At 47.0% G+C, this 21,244-nt stretch overlaps 2 protein-coding genes across 7 annotated transcripts in view; one reads left to right on the plus strand and one right to left on the minus strand.

Annotated features, from left to right (window-relative positions):
- LOC126538383 (uncharacterized) overlaps window positions 1-1,372 on the minus strand; it is a 606,484-nt gene extending 605,112 nt beyond the window's left edge. For 3 of the 6 annotated variants that reach the window (XM_072288042.1, XM_055074756.2, XM_072288041.1), the window contains exon 1: window positions 1,131-1,347. The gene's annotated coding sequence lies outside the window, so the exon portion shown is untranslated. Of the gene's footprint in view, window positions 1-1,130 lie in introns of all 6 variants that reach the window. The other 3 variants (XM_072288044.1, XM_072288043.1, XM_072288045.1) reach the window with 3 other exon arrangements.
- Window positions 1,373-4,834: 3,462 nt separating this feature from the next.
- Window positions 4,835-20,312, plus strand: LOC140217441 (uncharacterized). Its single transcript, XM_072288046.1, has 2 exons — window positions 4,835-5,386; window positions 16,073-20,312. Exon 2 carries the CDS (start codon window positions 16,073-16,075, stop codon window positions 17,285-17,287), a length of 1,215 nt encoding a protein of 404 aa, XP_072144147.1. The 5' UTR covers window positions 4,835-5,386; the 3' UTR covers window positions 17,288-20,312.
- Window positions 20,313-21,244: the final 932 nt, after the last annotated feature.

The following is a 21,244-nucleotide window of genomic DNA, read 5'->3' on the forward strand; positions in this document are numbered from 1 at the left end:
TGCAGTGGACATAGAATGGGCGGATGATGATGAGACTGAAAAGAGTTTCAAGGACTATAACATTTTTGAAAGGGTTCTAATACGGGCGGACATGTTCTGCGGCGATATTCCCATGCAGCGAGGACACGCGTTTCCGGCAGCTCGCGGTGTAGCATTGACGAAGCAGGACGGTCACCTCCTCGTTGCCAGAAGGTAGCCCAATGAGTCTGCGACATCAATGCACGTTGCTAACTCTTTATTAAACGTAAAACGTGGGGTAAAACGTTCGTTTGGGCGAGAGTGTACCGCAATATTAACAATGCTGTCACAAAGCGAGTTTATTGCACAGGAGGTGCGCACGTAGCGTAGCCTTTCAATGCGCGCCTTGGCTAAATGCAATGGAAGGCTTAGGCCTGGCAACGGGCACGCACAAGAGCCACGGAGGAAGAATACAAGAGGAACGCCACCGGTCGGACAATGTCCATCGGTACAAATCCGCGGATATACAACACACAATCCACCACCATTCCGTTCAGAATGAATTAGTTGAGCCAGCCAGCGCCAGGTCGCAGATAGCGCAAGAGCTCAGACACCGACATTTCTCGGCCGGTCGACAGGTGTCGCTCGTGAACTCGCAGTTTTTTGCCACGCTTTGGCCGTGCACGGGTGCACGGCGAGGCGATTGCGGCCGGAGTGCGCAGAAAGAAGTGTTGCAGGTATCTGGCCTGCCCGTATTGGTGTCAGCATCAAAGGAAACACAATCAACGCACCGTGAGTCCGCACCGACGAGCGTGGAAACGTGATTGACAGCCTTCGTCAAGCGGCGCAAGTAACTGAAACATGGCTGACATGGCCCACCGTCTTGCCGTTTAAAACGCAAGCACCGTACACGCTGCACCGCTGTTGCGCGAAGGCGAAAAATACCACGTACAATGACCACTGACCACAGCGGTCACTAGGGCACTGGTATGTCTTGCGGTTGTAAAGCGCAAAAAGTTTGCAAATGCAGCCATCTTTTTTTTTTTTTTTCCCTCTCGTAGCATAGCCCACAACCGTGTTGTGCTTTATGCTGCAAGTTTCGCAGGAACCGATGGAATATATTACCTAACACCGGTAGCCGGATACTGCCAGCAGTTTGAACGCGTACGTACATTTTATCCGTACTATCCATGGCTTGAAGTGACGGCACCAAGAACTATCCCGCGTCCTCCAGAGATGTCGCACTGCTCCGCGCTGGGGGCAAGCTCGTTGCAAAAGTGGCCGTCAGGTAGCGCGGCATTAATTGGAAGGGCAGAGTCGCCTGGCGAGAATGAGTAGTACCAATTGGTACTCATTTTGCAAACCGGCGAAAGTTATTTCTGGCTTGCGTACACCGAGATCGTTGGAGAACGCTACCCCAGTACTGATAAGTCGAACTTGCCTCTTTAACGGGTTTCACTTGATTTTGAATTTTGCCCGCCAAGAACGTGCAAATCCTGCATAAGCGAAAACGAAGGCAAGAGCATTTGCCAAAAATACCGGTATGTGGGGCATAGCGGAACGTTTACCACCGCAGTTACCTATTACCGACTCAGTGCTGATTAGCTAGCGCGCCGCAGAAAGCTGGCAGAGGCCGTTTTTAAACAGTTGCACCCTTGGGGGTGTATATTTGCCACACAACGATAATCGTCATATGTCCTGCCCGCGTTTCCTTTCTTTAACGCTGCGAGCCCGGTACTTCCCAAGTCACAAGTCACGAACGACATGCGCGTTATCAGCATGACGTAGCATTCGCGACAGGAAAGTAGCGGGCGCGGCGTTTTCAAGAGGGGAAACGCAAGCAAGGCAGATGAGTTGGGGTGTTCACTCTTAGGCAAAGTTACACCCTTTGGCTTGCCCCTTCTGCCACACAACGATAATCGTCATCTGCCTTGATGCGTTTCCTTTCTTTAACGCCGCGAGCCCGGAATTTTCCAGTAACGAACGGCACGCGCGTTATCAGTAGGGGCACTCCAAAGGGTGTAAACTGTTCTATGCTGATAACGCGCGTGCCGTTCGTTACTGGAAAGTACCGGGCTCGCAGCGTTAAAGAAAGGAAACGCATCAAGGCAGATAACGATTATTGTTGTGTGGCAGAAGGGGCAAGCCAAAGGGTGTAACTTTGCCTAAGAGTGTAATTACGGCGCTTTCGCTCTTATCAGTTGGTGCATGGGGGACGAGACCAGCAGGCGCCGCATCATATAGTAACTCTATGCCCCGCACACTCCCAAGTTCCAGCGATCGCCACAGAGGGCGAAAAATCAACCGCGGCGCGTTCAGCATACCGCACCACATAGAGTTTTCTACAAAAATTTTGTAGGAAGCTCTATGCCGCACCATGCCCCGCACCATAGAGTTTCATATTAGTAATATTAGATTGACTAGAGGGAAATCTGGCGCTGCGATCGTTCCACCATCATGAGAATGATACCTGGAGCCGAATCTTATAACGGTTCGCTTGGGGAACCGTTCCTTTGGCCTAACCTGATTGGCCAAAATTTTGATTACGTCACAGGTCGTCAGAGGCAGCGGGGCGGTATCGCAATTTTCGAATACGTCACGGATATGTCAATCATCTTCAAAGCGAACCGGTCGTAGGAACCGGCGAAGGGGTAGTCCGCTGTCCGCTTTGGGTTCCGTTGCTGTGGCTTGGCTGTTGGCTTGTGACCCGGCCGCGTGCGCCGGTCGCGCGCCCCCGGAGACACGCGGGCGTCGCGCGCGCGTGCGTTGGTTACTTCGGAGGCTATTACTTGCCTTCGTCGTCTGCTTGGCGTTGCTCTTTCGGTATCGACCACGGCTGGAAATGCGATACGCTTTCGAAGAAGTGACGGATAATGAGTTGCACCGGCCTTGCTGGCTTTCTAAGTAGACCTTTTGCAGGCTACGCTATCAAATGGAGGAGACTCGGGTGCAAGCGTACGAGTCGCCATTCCACGCAGGGGAAGGAATATTGCGCGCTGGGGTTCATTGCCACCGGCCTGCAGCTCCCAGAGCTCAGTCGGACGCGAAGCATTCGTCGGAATTGCCTAGATCTCTGCTGCCGACATTGTCCACAAAGTTGCTCTCGCAATTACTGTGTTGGCCCGTTGAAGGGCTGGGTCAGCTTTCCCGTGACCTCAGCTTCAAAGTCAATGCCAAGGAGATGTTTGCATGGTGAGATCGAATTCCCAGTGCTATCGCCAGTGTGAATAGCGCGCAGATCGCCGTTCAGCAGTCAGAAGGGTTCAACCTACACTCTAAGAACAGTTTACACCCTTTGGCTTGCCCCTTCTGCCACACAAAAATAATCGTCATCTGCCTTGATGCGTTTCCTTTCATTATCACTGCGAGCCCGGAACTTTCCAGTAACGAACGGCACGCGCGTTATCAGCATAGAACAGTTTACACCCTTTGGAGTGCCCCTTCTGATAACGCGCGTGCCGTTCGTCACTGGAAAGTTCCGGGCTTGCAGCGATAAAGAAAGGAAACGCATCAAGGCAGATGACGATTATTTTTGTGTGGCAGAAGGGGCAAGCCAAAGGGTGTAAACTGTTCTAAGAGTGTAGGCTGGTTCAGCGCTTCCTTCGTTCGGCTGATAAAACTATACAGTCAGGACGGGAAGGTATTGTAGAGCTCTGTTATTTGGCTGCCCTTTTTTCTCTATTTCGGGAGTGCCATATTTTGTTTCTCAATTTCACGTACGGCACAGCGCGCACCGTCAGCACCACACTCTTCGATTTGACTTCGCGCAGGAAATGCAGGGCCCGTATGCCGTAATGTTCGATTTAAGTTCCATTGCTTCTATCACGCGACGCGCCGTGGGGCAGATCGCAGGGATAGCGGCAGCGCGGCGGCGAGCGAGTCATGTCCGAGCCGATGACGAAGGGCGAAAAAAGAAGGAAAATTGATATAGTCGGCTAGTAAAGGTGTCCCTAAGAACCAGCTCACGGTTTTGTCGCGCTATCTATTTGAGAAGTGCTGGTAGTGCGTTCCTGTTGCATGCATCGTGCGAGCTCCTGGTAGCAGACGACATAGCGCTGCGCTCTGCCCACTCCGTGGCCAACCCATTTACGCTTACGATACCGCCTGTGGGCTGAGAATGAAAAAGAATGACATTAATAAATTAGTTCTGCATTGCGTAAACGCCCGGCACCACAAGTTTATACTTCAATACTTGGCGTATAATAGAGAGTTTTAGAATAGGGGCCCCAAACGTTTTGGGGCCCCGAAGAAATAGCGTCGAAGCCACTGCGCATGCGCGAGACGCAAACTGCGTTTGGGTTTTGCGTTGGGAACGCTATTTCGCCGATTTAGCGGGAGCTCAAATAGCGTTCCCAAAAGCTTTGCGTCAACAAATATGGCGGCACCCATCGAAGCGACGGCTCTAACCTAGCACCAAACTGGGTTCGATTCGCGGTAATGCGTGAAGTTCGCAAGCTAGGAGAAGTGACTGCAGTTATCGCTTTCTCTCAACTAGCGTCTGTTATGAAGATTGATTCATTAGACGCCGCTGATTCCGAATTCGAGTGTGGATTTTATGGCTCGTAGGCCTAACACGGCTAAGCTTGGCTGGTGAAGGCACGTAAAGTTGGTTTTGTTGCTCCAAACTAAGCACAACTAATTGTTTGCTGCCTGAAGAATAACCTCTAAATTGTAATTAAACGCGAATACACGCAAGTCAAAATTACTATTCATACCATAAGACGGTATATTTTATTTAATTATTTTTAATCGTTTTTCTTAGACGCCGTAGTGGCGCTGTCAGCGCAAGACGCTATCTGCAAACGCAAAGCCCTCTTCACTCGAGCGTGCCCCAACGCTAACATCCGCAAAGCTCTTTGGGGCCCCTATTCTAAATCTCTCTAATATTTAATTTATATTTTACATTTGTTTAGCAAGCAGAAACATTCTGCAATTCCTCGATTAGCTCGTCATATAGTGACGTACACTTCAGAGGTGGCACCCTCTCATCTATTGGTCGCGTCCTCCCCTTCTTGCACCGCCGGCTTGGGAGTGGCACATCAAGTGACGTAAGTGGTGAAGCGAACGGTTCGTATTCCGAACCGTTATGAGCACGGAGGGTTATGAGGTTCGGCCCCTGAACATCGCCCCCGATGGCTCCGTGGTCGCTGCGCATGCGTTAGCTGAGAGAAGGTGAGAAAGGAGGACAAGTTGGCTTTACCGGATGTGACATCACATTGCTGTTCGTTTTTGCTTTTATGAAATAACTACTCTCGAACTCAGACGGCATGGCTCGCGTCTCATTCGCGCGCGTACGTATGGATTGTGGTCTGCTTTTAGTTTTTGGCGAATGCTTAGAAGCTTCAAGTTGCAGACACTGCGGTGGGCCAGGGCTTGATGACATTTGTTGCCCAGCTGATGGTGCTACCGCGACGTACTTGGAACAACGGTAAGTGTTGTGCGATTACCCGTTCTCTTGCTGACACGTAAAAAACCGGTTGCGCATTCGAGCTGTGGTCGATGTGATCTCGAAATTCGAAGGAACACGAAACGGTTGTCGCAGGTCCCGCAGTGATCGCAGCATAATTTATTCGTTCGTGCCTTCAACGCCGCAGTTCCTACGCGTTGCACCGATGTAAAAAAATGAACAAAAAAACAGCGACATCTTCCACGCGCCAGAAATGCATGCACTCAACTAGCGTGGATGTCGTCCTATGATGTTTATCGCGTTCTTAAGTCTATTTTTCTCCATCTCTATAGGATGACTACGCTATGCCTTTCTTATTTACCCATGCCGCGCATTGCTGCATTTAATTACCTTTCTTACTGCCGACCGCCGTATGAGCGTCAGAGTCTTTCATTCGTTGCAGCGAGATAACGAAAGCGTATTTCCTTCACTTTAAGCTTCTTAGTAGCTCCTTTGCGAGCCGTGGAGTTAAATCATACAAAGTGTACGTTGTGAGCGAGCTGGTAAACGAAACCACTTTACTGCTGCTACTACTATCACTAAAATTTTACGGGAACTTTCAAAATTAAACATATATGAGTATGAATCGGCTCACCAAACTTTATATGCACGTCCGTTGCTTTCGTTCATAGATCATGTGCGTAGCTTTGCAACCGTGACCGATATTGTAAAAACAGCAAGAAGACAGATGACACAAGTAATGTGTCTGCTTTAATTGTTGTATGTGCTGTGTTTAGAATATCAACCAACCCCGCGAAGTCGTGCTGTTTACAGCTAAAACGTGTTTTTTCTTGTTGCATGAGGAGCATTTGCTTCTAATTGTGGCAGTAACGTTGTGAATTGTCCTCGGCCCAGATCGCTGACTGTCTGCAAACTTGTCTAATTTGTTTCACTTAGCTGCTGTCTTTACAGCTTCTGCTTATTTCCTCTGCCTGCACCTTATATTTGTTGTGTTTATCGAGACCTGGCCTGTCTCTGCCTCGTTGAAGACAAATGGACACAAGTACTGGTTGCTGTTGGTTTGTTTGGTTTGCTCAGTCTGAGCGTGGTATGTATATCCATTTGCTAAAAGGGTATGCAGCTGCGTCTAATGCAGGTACTGCTCATCTAAAGGTAGATTTAATAAGTAGTGGTTTGAGTGAGAATTAGTTGCTTTGAGTGATGTATGACACCAGAGAGTTATTGTTCTAGAAAGGTGACAAAGCTGGTCCACAAATTTAAGGTATGGAGATGCTTAACCATTGAAGTGTTCTAAGTTGCCATGAAGTATTACACACATTTAAAATTTCAGTTGCAAAAGACATAGTAGAAGAAGAATCCAGAGGATTTGCTGCCAGATGTCTTGCGACAATAAACTAGAGAAAGCATTATAGTGTGAGCTGCCAATGATTGTCATAAGCTCTAACCCATTTTTCTATATAGTCACTGTTGCTTCATTGCCTGTTGCCATCACATGCTTGTTATAAACAAAAAATTGAGCTGCATGATTCCCCTGATTTTTCTTGCTCATAAGATACAAATGTTTTGATTTCGGCTGCCTTGGGGCCTCATGGTAGAAAACGAGTGTTTATTAGCCAGTTGTCAGCTTCTAAGATCATGTGCTTTGTAATGTGGGTGCCTTCAAGGATACTACACGTCTGCCATCATAACTGTGAGTGCTGCTGCCTAGCACTCCCACGGCTTTGCTTAGTACATATGCGCAGCTATCCAAGAAAATTGACATTGGGACAACTGCCGTTGAATCTCACTTGGTAGAGCATTGCAAGCACAAGGCAGAAAACGTGGGTTCAGCTTCGTTGTCTCTTATGCAAAGCATTATCATGAGCAGTCTCCTGGCTTCTTCGTACATCCAGTCAGATAGGCTCAATAATAGTAACGTGCCTGATGGTGGGTCGTTAATCTGGGTCCTTAGTGCAGCAGCCCAATTCTTTACCCATTAGGCTAAAGATGCATGCATAGTGCGCCAGATTAATCTCATTGGTTCTCTCGTAGCAGCTAATTTTTTCAGATGTTATGTGACACAGAGTTTTGGATTCACCCGTTTCAGCTCAGATGCAACAAAGCAGGTGTTGTGTCTATTTCGGTGAGAAGTGTGTGCAGTTGTTTTGGTTTCTCTGTGTTGACATAGTGTGCTTTGTATTTCATGTGGTGTTAGGCATTACCTCAATTGCAGCTTCAATGCTGTGCCCATAAAAGCAGTTGTAGGTAGGTGCTCAGGAGTAACGGGAAGCTCATTCTTCCTCATTCTCTCTTGCATACAGCAGGTAGTGCGTCCAGTTTAGTGCCATGCACCTGTGTGGGGCATTTCCTCGTTCTTATTCTGCTGATGTGTTGTACATAGGGGGAAAGTCAATCCTCTACATCATGGTTGTCAGTGCCGCTGAATACAGTGCAGTCTCAGTCTCGCTGCCTTGAAATGTCATAAGAGGTGACATCTGGGGGTAAAGTAGCATCTTGCTGTACCTTGTCATCGGGCATAGCCAAGGTTGTGGTTGCGCAACCCAAGGATCCTGGAACTTTCTGTGGGACCAATGGCACCGATGTTGAAAAGTGGGTGGCTATGTACGAACGTGTGAGTGGAATCAACAGATGGGACCCCACGCGTGTGCTAGTTAACCTGTTTTTCTACCTAAGAGGCACAGCAAAGGTGTGGTATAAAAACCACGAAAAGGAGCTAACCAGCTGGGACCAATGCAAAGAGAAGTTGACAGAGTTGTTTGGCAAACCAGCCGGCCGTAAAATTGACGCAAAACAGGAATAGGCCTCCTGTACCCAATCTCCCACGGAGTCCTATCTCTTGTACATCCAAGACATGCTGGCACTTTGTCGTAAAGCAAACCCGATCACGACATGACAGAAGCTGAGAAGGTCGGTCATGTGCTTAAGGGTTGCTGACGACGCCTTTAATCTGCTCATGTGCAAAAGCTGCTCTACAGTTGATGTTATCTTTAAAGAGTGCCAACTATTCCAGCACGCCAAAAGCTGATGCGTCTTGCAACCATTCGCCAGACTTCCCACTACTGCTGCAACGCCAACGTGTGAAGATCAACCCACACAGCAGCATGCGTCGCCATTGGAGGATGTGGTGCGAATCGTTGACGTGAACTGGATGCGATGGCGCCTGCATTTCTGTTTGCCTATCCCTGATGCTACAACATTTTCAGTCCCCTTCTTACAAGCCATCATTCACCAGGAACTTGAAAACATTGGCTTACGTTCTGTCTGTGCTGTTGCCAATCTCAGAGCTAACAAACGCCCTTCTACTATTTTTGCTCCACCCTGACGCTTCTCTCCGCGTTATCGCAACCCGACTGAGTAGAGAACTGCGGACAACCAGCCGATATGTTTCACCTGCTGCTGCATTGGTCATGTCGCCTGATACTGTCACAACTCGTGGCCCTTAACACTTCGCATGCCGACCAACCTGAGTCGTTGTGATGAAAATGCCCGCAATGTTTCGCTCACCGCCGAATCTAACAGCGCCAACTCTGCTAGGAACATGTGGTACAGTCGCTCACCATCGCCGCACGGACACCAGTCTTGTTCACCGCAAACACGTCGCCCATCTTCGCGTTCGCCACAGCCACGTCGCCTTTCGTCCCCTGTGGCGTTTGGCCGCACCCGTTCGTAAAACTAAGAAATGCAGCCCTCGGAGGTGGTGCTGCATTGCCTAATGCTGCAGCAAATCCTCTGTCTAGGCACACAAGGAGAAGTGTAATTGGCGTTAAAATAGACAGCATAGCTGTACAAGCACTCATCGTCAGTGGAGCCCACATACCTGTGATGAGTGCTAGCCTGCGTAGTCGTTTAAAGAAGGTCCTCGCCCCAGCAGCTGCCCGAGTGCTTCATATGGCTGACGGTGGAATGCTGGTTCTTGGAATGTGTACTGCAAGTATAGCTGGCCGCCCTACTTCTGTTCTCTTTACTGTGAGCAACATCTTCCCTCACAACGTTATTCTAGGATTTGACTTTTTATCCACTCATTCTGCTCTCCTTGATTGCACGGCCGACGTTCTTCAGTTAGAACTGCTTCAACTCGCCGATGCTCCGAGCACCGCCCCACCGCACTTGTGCTCGCTTCGTGATGTGCGTCTGTCACTCGAAGCAGTTACTTACGTCACTTTGACCGCCCAGCCACAGTTTCCTGATGGTGAATATGTGCTTCGCCCCATCATCGATGTGCTTTGAACCGGTCACGGTTACTAATAATGACATTGTTTTACCTCTTCTGAATTTGAGCCTGTGCCGTCAAGTGATTCCGGCCAGCATGTTCTTGGACAGCGTTTCTAGTGGTTCTGAATTTGATATTGTGAGTCTGAATTCTGAGAGTGGTTTATTAGTGCCAATCGCAGCGCCCAGCTCTGGTTCCTTTACGGATGACTTTGCGAAAATGACTGCACTTAACCTCACCTCTGCACAGGCCAGGGACATACGTCTCCTGCTTGAATCGTACAGTGGAATCTTTGATTTCGGCAACAGGCCTTTAAGCTGAACATCTGTTGTTCACTACCATGTAAACACTGGAGACACAAATCCTATTTGTCAGCGTCCCTATCGTGCATCACATGCTGAACGTCGAGTCATCCAATCAGAGGTGGGGAAAACGCTCTGCAAAGGGGTCATCGAGCCATCAGCCAGCCCTACGCCTGTCGTCCGTGTGAAAAAAGAAAGATGGTGCCTGGCATATTTTTGTCGATTATTGCCACTTAAATGAGATCACGCGAAAAGACGTCTACCCACTACCATGCATCGATGACGCCTTGGACTGCTTGCACAGAGCTAAATACTTATCGTCCATCGATCTTCGATCCAGCTACTGGCAGATTTCGGTTGATGAAATGGTTGGAGAAGACAGCCTTCATCACACCGGATGGCTTATATCAATTCAAAGTCATTCCCTTTTGCCTATGCAATGCTCCTGCGACATTTGAACTTGTGATGGACTCTCTTCTGCGATGCTACAAATGGACCACCTGTCTTTGTTACCTTGACGAAGCTGTTTTTTCTCCCATGTTGGGCAGCTGCCTTACCCGACTCACTGCCATTATTGCGGTCTTCTGAAAAGCTGGCCTCCAACTCCACGAAGTGTCAATTTGGGCACCGTCAGATTACCGTGTTGGGGCACCTCATTGACGCATCCGGTGTCCAACCAGATTCGGAAAAAGTTCGTGCCATACGCAGTTTCCCTGTGCCACATTCTGCTTCTGACGTGCGCTGCTTCTTCGGCCTGTGTTCTTACTTTCATCGTTTCATCAAAAACCTTGCCAACATTGCTCGGCCTTTGACAGATCAAAAAGAAGAACACACCATTCTCATGGGGCCCGGAGCAGGCTCATGCGTTTGCCGCTCTCAACAGGTTTCTGACCACCCTTCCCATACTTGCCCACTTTGATCCACCAACCGAAGTCTACACTGGCGCAAGCGGCCATGGCATTGTCGCTGTTCTCGATCAACAACAGAATGGTACGGAGTGCGTGATAGCTTACGCCAGCCGCCTGCTGTCACCTGCCGAGAGAAATTACCCCATCACCGAGTGGGAGTGCTTCACTTTAGTTTGGGCTGTCGTCAAGATCCAGCCATATTTGTACGGCCGTACATTTTCGGTCGTTACAGACCACCACGCACTCTGCCGGCTGTCTTCCCTCCGGGACCCGACAGGACAGCTTGGTGGCTGGGCTTTGTGGCTCCAGGAATTTTCATTTATTGTCAGTTACAAGACTGGATGCCTCCACAAGGACACTAACTGCCTCTCGTCACCCCGTGGATCCACTTGATCCTTCTGTGCATGATCCGGTGACCTGCGTGATGGCTTTCACTGACATGACTGACATGCGCACCGAACAACAACGCAACGAGTCCTTACAGTCCATACATTGCCGGAGTTCAATCACTCCGACAGCACTGACGGCACATGCCACATGTTCTTGCCGCGCAACGGCATCCTCTACCACCGCAATATGAATGCTGATGGCCCTGAGTTGCTCCTTGGCCGTCCTCATCATCTGCAATCTGTTGCTCTTGAACAACTTCACGATGCACCGACGGTGGGACACCTTGAAGTTTTGCATACATATAATCATGTACAACGCCGGTTCTTCTGGCCAGGTCTCTACTGCTTTGTGCACTGTTATGTCGCAACTTGCGAATTGTGTCAGTGCCGGAAGAAACCTCCCCTACCACCTGTCGGATGACTCCATCCAGTTGAAGTTCCCTGTGAACCGTTCTCTCGCTTAGGCCTTGACTTACCTGGCACTTTTCCGACAACGACTAGAGCTAACAAGTCGACTGCCATCGCTACTGATTACATGACACGCTATGCGATTACAAAGGCGTTGCCGACTAGCTGTGCAACAGACGTCGTCGATATTCTCCTCCACGACGTCATTCTCCACCATGGTGCACCTCGACAGTTATTACAGACCGCAGCTGCTCATTCTTGTCTCTAGTTGTTGACGGCCTCATCCGCTCTTGTGCCACTGAGCATAAGCTGTCCACCGCCTACCACCCACAAACAAACGGTCTTATGGAATGTCTCAACCGAACAATCACAGAGATGCTGTCGATGTAGGTCTCCAATGATCACCGCGACTGGGACACCACGCTGGCCTTACTGCCGTTTGTGTATAACTTGTCTCGACGTGACACTGCAGGATATTCACCCTTTTATCTTTTGTGTGGTTGCAACCCCACTTTGCCCTTTGACATCATAATCCCTTCTGTGCCACGTGTTGCAACTGACCATGCTCATGAAGTCATCGATCGCGCTCACAGGGCATGTCAAGTCGCCCGATCTCGTTTATTAGCCCCGCAGCATATACCAAAAGAGTTATGACTGATGCCATCGCGATGTTAAGTTCGCACCAGGTGCTTGGATGCTCCTTTGGTCACCATGTCGTCGGGTTGGCTTCTCACAGAAGCTTCTCTCTCACTACACAGGGCCTTATGAAGTCCTAAGTAAAGTTAACAACATAAATTACGAGATTTCGCCACTTCAGTTTGATGAATCCTCAAGTCTGACGCCTGTTGACGTCGTGCATGTTTCGCGGCTGAAGCCATACTTCGCTCGCGATTCTTTGCCTACCATGAGCCAAGACGGCGCTTCACCACCCGGGGGTCCTGTTACGGAAGGATGAAAAAGAGGAAGAAGACCGCAGCACGCTGGCTGCTGCGTGCTGTTGGTGGTCAGCCATCTTAACTACTCTGCCTCATCTTGTATATTGACACGTGTACTTCTTTATCTTTATTGGGTGACCACTTCTCGCCGCCTAACAAATGTTATCGCACAGCACAGGACGCGCCTGCATGTAAAAGAAGTTTCTGGAATGTTATCGATGGTTCCGTCCACTGTCTTTCACTGCAACTTGTGTTATCTGATTGCATGTGTGCGCGACGCGAATAATGTGGAACATTGTGGAAGGCACGCAGGTCCCAGTGACTGCTCTGGAACATTCGACGACAGATGTATAAAAGCCGACGCGCTTGACCCGCTCATCAGATTTTCGACGACCGCCGATCGTGTTCGCCGCTACCATTCTTCTTTGAGTGTAGCCTCTTTTGAGGGCACAAGTTCGCCCAATAAAACGCTTGTTTCGTTAATCATAGTTTTGCTGCCTTCTCAACCGTCACTACCACGTAACAATATATATTGTAAATACAGTCTTTCTATACTCCCAACATCCCCGTAACAGTATGCTTTGCCTCTGGCATGTTCATGATCTCCGATGGTATATAAAACTGATGCAGACTAAGCTTCACAAAGAATTATGTTCCGTCTCTTCCTTACAGGCTGCTGTGTTTCAGCTAAATCTGCTTTTCCTGAGTCCAGTGGTCTTGTCGCTCAATTAGTGCTTGCCTATTTCTGTTACACTGCAACCTCTCTTCTCCTCTCTCCTCTTGTCCTCCTGTCCTTTTACACTGCTGCAAACTTTTAGATTTCAATACTCGAATGATTAATACAAAGATTGATGCTACCATATAATATGTGACGGCTGTCATGACGGCAATAATTTAGGTGGACCTGAAACTAAATGAACAAACAAAAAACAAAACAGGCATGTGTGAATAGGAATAACTTCCTTGTGACAAAACTGACTCCATGCTAAACTTTGCCTCAAGGAAATTGGTCTTAAAAGTCTCAAACCCATTTGCGCATACTGCATAAGCCAAGTTTTCCACTCTTCAAAACAGCAGCCGCCACAAAGTATTAGGAAAGAGGCAAAGAAACCATGCCTTTGCATTCGTACTCTCCTCACAAAGCTTGTGTCATATATGCAATCACTCACCATACACAAACACATTGGCCAAAACTGCAATGTTTGGAAGAACCCGAACCAACACTATGTAGCCATTTACCTGCAGTATGCCTCCTGTAACATGAATCCCCACTGTGCTTGGAATCTACATAACTTTTTTTAATTTCTCAGGCATTTGGTGGTAGAGGCCAATGCATTAGATAGAAATCCTGCTACACTGCAGCAATGTTCAGAATGTAGTATGAAGTACTCTGTCTGGCTGGAAGTTGAAGATAGAAATTGTATTAGTCGTTAAAATATAGTAGCCAGTATTGAAACTACACATGCACTCAAGGCTGAGCCACATCATGAGAACACGGAAGAGCAGACACACACGGTGGTCACTTGAGCTGGCATTGTGTAGCTTTACCAACAAGCCCAGCTGTACACTGAAGTAAGGCATGTTTTGGGCTAGTCAGCTCGTAGCTTCAGCAAAATTTTAAACTCTGCGAGGAAGACAGGACATGAACAAAAACATAGATGCATGCACAAAGTGTAGACTTCCGACTGGCTTTGTTTGGTGAAGGCAGAGAGTTTATAAGGTTCTTCAAAATGGCAAAACAAAGAACATTCGCAAAGAAATTGTGCACAAGGAAGTGACAAAAATAGCAAGGCCACCTGTGCATTAAGAGTGCAGTAGGGTCCCAATGTGCCCATCTAAGAATTCTATTTCTTTCCTTGATAGGGATCAAGAAGGTGAGCTAACTTAGTTGTCACACCTTTTAGCGATGTGGAATGCCTTGATGACTTCTCTTTCTGTTCTTGAGTTTGCCTTCGAAAGGAATTTATTCTGTTCCTCATAAGGCAGGCAGCTTTTGCTGTCGCAGCTCTTGCACTGCAAGAGGAGATTCTCAAGGAAAGAATTGAAGTCTTAGATGGGCACATTAAGACTCTCCTGCACTCCTAAAGCATACATGGCCTTGATATTTTTCGTCAATACCTTGTGCACAAATTATTTGCAATTGCTCCTTGTTTTGCTATATTGAAGTACCTTATATATTCTTTGCTTTCACAAAATAAAACCAGTTGGAAGCCTGTGCTTTGTGTGTGTCTATGTTTCAGTTCACGTTCTGTCTTCCTCGCGCAGTTTAAAATTTTGCCTAAACAGCTGTCTAGCTTGTGTATACGATGAGTAATTAAAGTTATGATGACTGCAGCACACCAATGGTCTAGTGGCATAGTGTCGACATAGTATAGAGATGGTACTAAGTTAAAAATTTGGAAATGCCATAAATTGTGCAATCAACCCTTGTCCCTCGGTTTCCTACAGCTGCAGAGCACTTGACTACTGCAGCAGTCAAGCATGCTGTATATTGGGCAGTGCCAGGAATTGAGAGATCGAGACAGGCTGCCACTAGAAGTTCCTTGGGCCAGGTGATAACTCAAATACATCCAAATATTTCTATATTTCACTTATAAACCTTTGTAGAATGAGGAACTTTTCAAGGGTGAAGTTGTTTCACACAAAGGAAAACTATTACTAAATAGTGACCAGTTCCTTTTGTTTTGTAAGCCAGATTGCATGTATTTGACATTGCTTACTGACTCTTAATTATTCTCGCTGTCCAATACAAGCATATGCACTCACATATGTTTTCAAACAAAATTATTGTGTGGAGCCATGTTTGTGGTGGAATAAAATTGGTCCCAATACAGAGCTTTGTGGCACACCAGATCTTACTAGAGATCGCGGAGAAGAAAGTTAATTAGTAGTTACAAATTGGTACCCGTTAGATAAGAATTTACTAATCCAATTCGTAGTCCTGTCAATTTGAAGTTTACTGTCGTTTGTGTATCGGACCAAGCCGATGTCCCCTGGCCTGGGCGGTCCCTGGCGCTTCACCTAGTGGTGGCCTTTGAAAATAGTAGTGTGGCACCAGTGGTTGCATCAGGATCTAGGCTCATGAAGATAGACAGCAACGTGCACAGGGCAAGGAGTTCGGTGGCCTGGTACTCGTCACATTTGTGGAGAACACTATAGTTTATGCGAGTCCTAGCCCCTACCTAGGGTACCAGTCTGTGCACTGCGCGCGTGTGTGTGTATATATATACGTATATATATATGTATATATATATATATATATATATATATATATATATATATATATATATATATATATATAATATGTTGTGCAGGATTGCTCGTTGGCAGCACATGCTCATGCAGCAGCTGACGGGCCTTCGATGTGTTTCGCCCTGGTAGTGCGGTCGTCTTTGTGGTTCTAGAGCTGCGCTGGCATTGCCCAAGAACAGGATATATCAGCATGGTGCAGAATTGCAGAGTGGGGGCGCTCCATTCTATTCCCACTTCATTCCTTCAGAGTGGGGGCACGACACCGTTGCACGCAGGATGCTCATCGCTTTCCTAACCTTCCAGATGCTGCTGTACTGGCCTTGTGCTGGTACATGCCCTACCCCGGAACCCCTTCTGCAAACCGGATCACCTTCCCTGAAGCCACCCCAACCCTGGGCTACCCGTCCGCCTCTCGTCACCGAAGCCGTGAAGACGAGTCCAGTTTCAGCGGCAGAAGCTTCTTTTGCCTGGCAACACCCTACGAAGGCGACGTCACCAGTCACATGGTCAAGCCAAGCCGTATTTAATCGGCGTGGCAAAGCTGATCAGCTGGGGCACGACACCGTTGCACGCAGGATGCTCATCGCTTTCCTAACCTTCCAGGTTAGTCACTTACAAAATACTAAGGAATTTCGTAGCGACAATCGTTGTGTCTTCGCGGTGTCGTGCCCCTGCGACTTGAAATGGTGTAGAGTTGTGCGTCTGTACTATGAAGCTGTTGCCTTTGCGTTTCTGTCCGATCTAATCCTCTTGCTCTCCGGAGATGTTGAACTAAACCCAGGTCCCGACAGAGACACAGTTTCTTCCCTTTCCCAGACGATCAAAGAACTAAAAGAAATAATTTCAGAAATACGTACCAATATAAATGAGCTCAGAGAAGCCAACGTTCTCAAAGACAACACAATTGCTGCACTCACAAAACGTATTTCTGTGCTAGAAAACGACCATCAGGACGAAGTAATTGCGACTCGACAGAATGATGCCATCAAAGAGATAGCGCTGCTAAAAGCCGAGAGCACTGACACAAACAACAGGATGCGCTGTAATAACTTGATTTTCCTCGGACTGGAAGACAATGAAAAAGAAACATGGAAAGAGTCTGAAGAAAAAATAATCAATTTCTGCGCTAGCCAGCTGGAACTGCATCTAGAACCAAGCGCTATTGAACGTGCTCATCGCATAGGCAAATACCGTCCTGAAAGAAAGCGCCCGATAATTGTCAAGTTGACTCATTTCAAGTCAAAGGAAAATATTCTGGCCTGTGGGCGGAAACTAAAAGCTACAAACTTCGCTATACGTGAAGATTTCGCTCCTGCTACTCGCATCGCACGTTCTAAATTGTTAGGTTTCATACGACCACAAAAATGTGCGTTCAAACTACACGTAGACAAGTTGCTCGTGAACAATAAGCGCTATCACTACGACCCTACTTCTGACAGTGTGATTGAGGCTACGAGACCATTCACAAAGGTGCATGAAAACAGCGCATCCCAAATAAGTCACGAAAACGTGCAATGACGGACAACGAAGCCTATCACTTCAACCTCACCCCGCAATCATCCCTCATCTTTACCTCTCCTTAACATAGCCTTCACTAACATGCACAGTTTGCTACCCAAACGCGAACAACTTCGCAGCTTCACTCACGACATCGATGCCGACATCATAGTACTAACTGAAACGTGGCTAAACGGAGACGTAAGAGATAGCGAAATTTTCCCTCCTAATTCTGGCTATGCTTTGTATCGCCATGATCGGAGCGCCCGGAGAGGTGGGGGTGTTTTATTAGCTATCAGAAACACCTTGTCATCTTCCCTGATCAGTCGGGATGATAATCTCGAACTATTGTGGACTTGCGCTTACAACGGTGCTGGAAAGACAATTTTTGGCGTGTGCTACAGGCCGCCGGACAGCCATCCGTCATTCTGCGATTCACTCCATAAAGCACTAACCGACATCACTGACAAATTCCCTAACGTACCTATTCACCTCTTTGGCGATTTCAATTACCCTAACATTAACTGGCCTCTGCTTTCTGTAACCAACAGGTCACCGTTATCCGAAGCTAAACAATTTATTGATCTTATGCTAGACTTCAACCTACATCAGGTAATATCATGTCCTACAAGAGGGGATAACACCCTTGACCTTATGCTCACATCTTGCCCCGATAGCTTAAGTAGTGTTACCACACTACCCGGTCTGAGCGATCACAACCTCATCCATATCTGCATGACAATAGCGCTTAAGAAAAAGTCACCCACAAGAAAAATAATAAAAGATTACAAAAGGGCGGACTTTGACGCCATAAATAACGAACTCCACAATTTTTTTAATGATTTTCAGCAGTCTTACTTATCAAGAACTGTCGATAGCAACTGGCAACTTTATAAGAACGCATTGCTCAACCTGGAAGCTAGATATATACCAACAGTTCTCGTGAAATCCGACTCTAACAATGAATGGTTTAATAAACGACTGAAAGCTCTCCTTGCTAAAAAGAAAAGGCTTTACCGAAAAGCCAAACTAACAGATAACTCAGAAACATGGGAAAAATACGAACTGTGCGCTAACCAATATATTCAGGAGCTGACGATAGCCAAAGATAACTTCTTTAATCATGACCTTCTGAAGATTCTACGATCAAACCCCAATAAATTCTGGCGCTTACTTTCAGTAAAGACAGATTCTAGACAGATTGAACTAACAGATCCGGATGGTAATCTCATTAATTCTGAGAAATGCGCGTCAGCTCTTAACGACTACTTCATCTCAGTTTTCTCCAACACTAATGACACTCTCATTGAACCAATACCACCACTCCCAGTAAACTTAATGCCAGACATCGAGATCAACCCTGATGGCATATGTAGCCTCATTAATTCACTCAAACTAACCACCTCAGCCGGGTGTGATGGAATTAACACGAAAATACTAGTTAACACCAGTAACATATCTAGCCAGATACTACATTTAATATTTACGCAATCCTTAAAGACTGAAAGCTTGCCCGACGACTGGAAAAAGGCCCATGTCGTACCAATCTTCAAGACTGGCGATCGCTCCCGTGCTATAAATTATCGACCAGTTTCTCTGACCAGCATTCCTTCTAAACTTCTAGAACATATAATCTCATCCAACCTAATGTCTCACCTGGAATCTATCAACTTCTTTTACCCTCACCAGCACGGCTTCAGAAAACCATTTTCATGCGAGACCCAACTCGTCGAGTTCACCCATGACATTCTACATTTCATGGGCCTTCATTTGCAGATTGATGCCATTTTCTTGGATTACTCAAAAGCATTCGACCGCGTTTCCCACAATCACCTACTTCAAAAACTTGCATCTATCGGAATCCCAAATAGCTTGCTTACCTGGCTTGAACACTTCTTAAAAGGGCGCACACAGTTTACCTCTGCAAATAACCATAATTCATCTCTTAGCAGCGTAACATCGGGTGTGCCACAGGGCGCTGGTTTATCGCCTCTACATTTCCTCATCTACATCAATGACTTACCTGCTAACATTAAGAACAAATTACGTCTTTTCGCGAATGACTGTGTCCTATATTCCCCAATCAAAGGCTCGATTGAAATCGCCGCTCTACAACAGGATCTCGATTCCATCGCAGTATGGTGCGAGAAATGGTACATGCCGCTTAACCTTACTAAATGCAAAGCTCTGTCATTCACCCGCAACCACAGCTTAACCAGTCACACCTACACAATAAATTCAGCTCCTATCAATGATGCCCCGTCTTACAAATATCTCGGCGTTCACATGACATCGACACTATCATGGGCAACTCACATTGACACCATCTGTTCTAATGCTTCACGCACCCTTGGATACTTAAAACGCAACCTAAAAGCCGCATCACCAGAAATAAAAAAGCTAGCATATCTAACATTCGTACATCCGCAGTTAGAATATGCGTCATCTATCTGGCACCCTTCCCAAGCATATCTAACCTATGACATAGAAGCAATACAAAATCGCGCTGCTCGGTTTATAACTTCCAATTACTCTCGTGATACCAGCATAACCGCACTAAAACGCACACTTGAACTACCATCACTTGCTTCCCGCCGGATCATCTCTCGTCTCTGCTTGCTTCACACCTTTTATTACCATCCACACTCCAGGCATTCCCTGTTAAATCCACCCTTACGTACATCCTCTCGCTTAAGCCACAGTCGTCCCATAGCAAACATTAACACCCGATCATCTGCCATGAACACTTCATTCTTTCCCGACGCTATAACCCATTGGAACCATCTTCCAGAAGATATCGTGACATGCACTGACCGTAAAACGTTCCGAGAAATGTTAAATAACCACACTGCTTAATTGCCGATTCCACCAACCCTTACTCTAACACGATGTTCCGTTTCTTTTTCACAATTGTTCCTGAGTTGTATTTGTTATTGTTGTTCTTTGCTGTTCTGTACATTTCTTCTAACATTGTTACAAGGATTAAAGCCCTCCCTTATGTAATGCCTCCGGGCCTTTAAGGTGAAAATAAATGAAATGAAATGAGTTGTGGTTTATGTGATTCCAGTCCTTTTGTTGGGGTTCTGACAGTTGAACCGTTCCCACTCCTTGAGTGGTCGAACTAATCTGCTCCAATCCTCCAATTACAGTAAATAAAACGCTTTCTGTATAACTACTTACTACTTGCGCCCCGATGCGATAGCGTAGAGGTAGAGCATCTGCCTCACGTGCAAAAGGACTGTTGTTCAAATCCCGGTGCCACACAATTTTCCACTGGATAAAAAAAATCCACATGTTGATACAGCTGTATAAACAGGCCTGGTGGCCTGACCCCGGTGACCAGAACCGGTAATGCACTCCCTCACCAGAGCGGGATTGGCCACCTTGGTGCAGTACTTGGCCAGTACTTGACCTTCTGCATGAATAGAACAATCAAACCTCGGCCCTCAGTCCCCAGCAGATACTAAGCAACTGACCATTGCGGCGGTCAGACCTGTGATGCAGCAGAGCGTGCTAAGAATCTCTGGATCTGGACAGGCCGCCATTGGAATCTGAACCTGGCAATGTTTAACGCTAGAATGTTTTCTAGTGAGGAGAGTAACAGTGCTATTGGAGGAATTAGCGGGCATTAAATGGGATATAATAGAGCTCAGTGAGGTTGGGAGGACAAATGACGCATATACAGTGCTAAAAAGCAGGCACATGCTGTGCCACCAGGGCTTAGCGGAGAGACGAGAACTAGGAGTCGGATTCCTGTTTAATAAGGATATAGCTGGTAACATACAGGAATGGTATAGCATTAACGAGAGGGTGGCAGGTCTTGCTGTGAAACTTAATAAGAGGTACAAATTGAAGGTCATACAGGTCTACACCCCTACATCTAGTCATGATAACCAGGAAGTCGAAAGCTTCTATGAAGACGTGGAATCGAGCTAGTAAAGTCAAAACAAAATACACTATACTGATGGGCGACTTCAA

This window comes from Dermacentor andersoni, chromosome 4 (assembly GCF_023375885.2).
Source record: "Dermacentor andersoni chromosome 4, qqDerAnde1_hic_scaffold, whole genome shotgun sequence".
Classification (NCBI taxonomy): Eukaryota; Metazoa; Arthropoda; class Arachnida; order Ixodida; family Ixodidae; genus Dermacentor; species Dermacentor andersoni.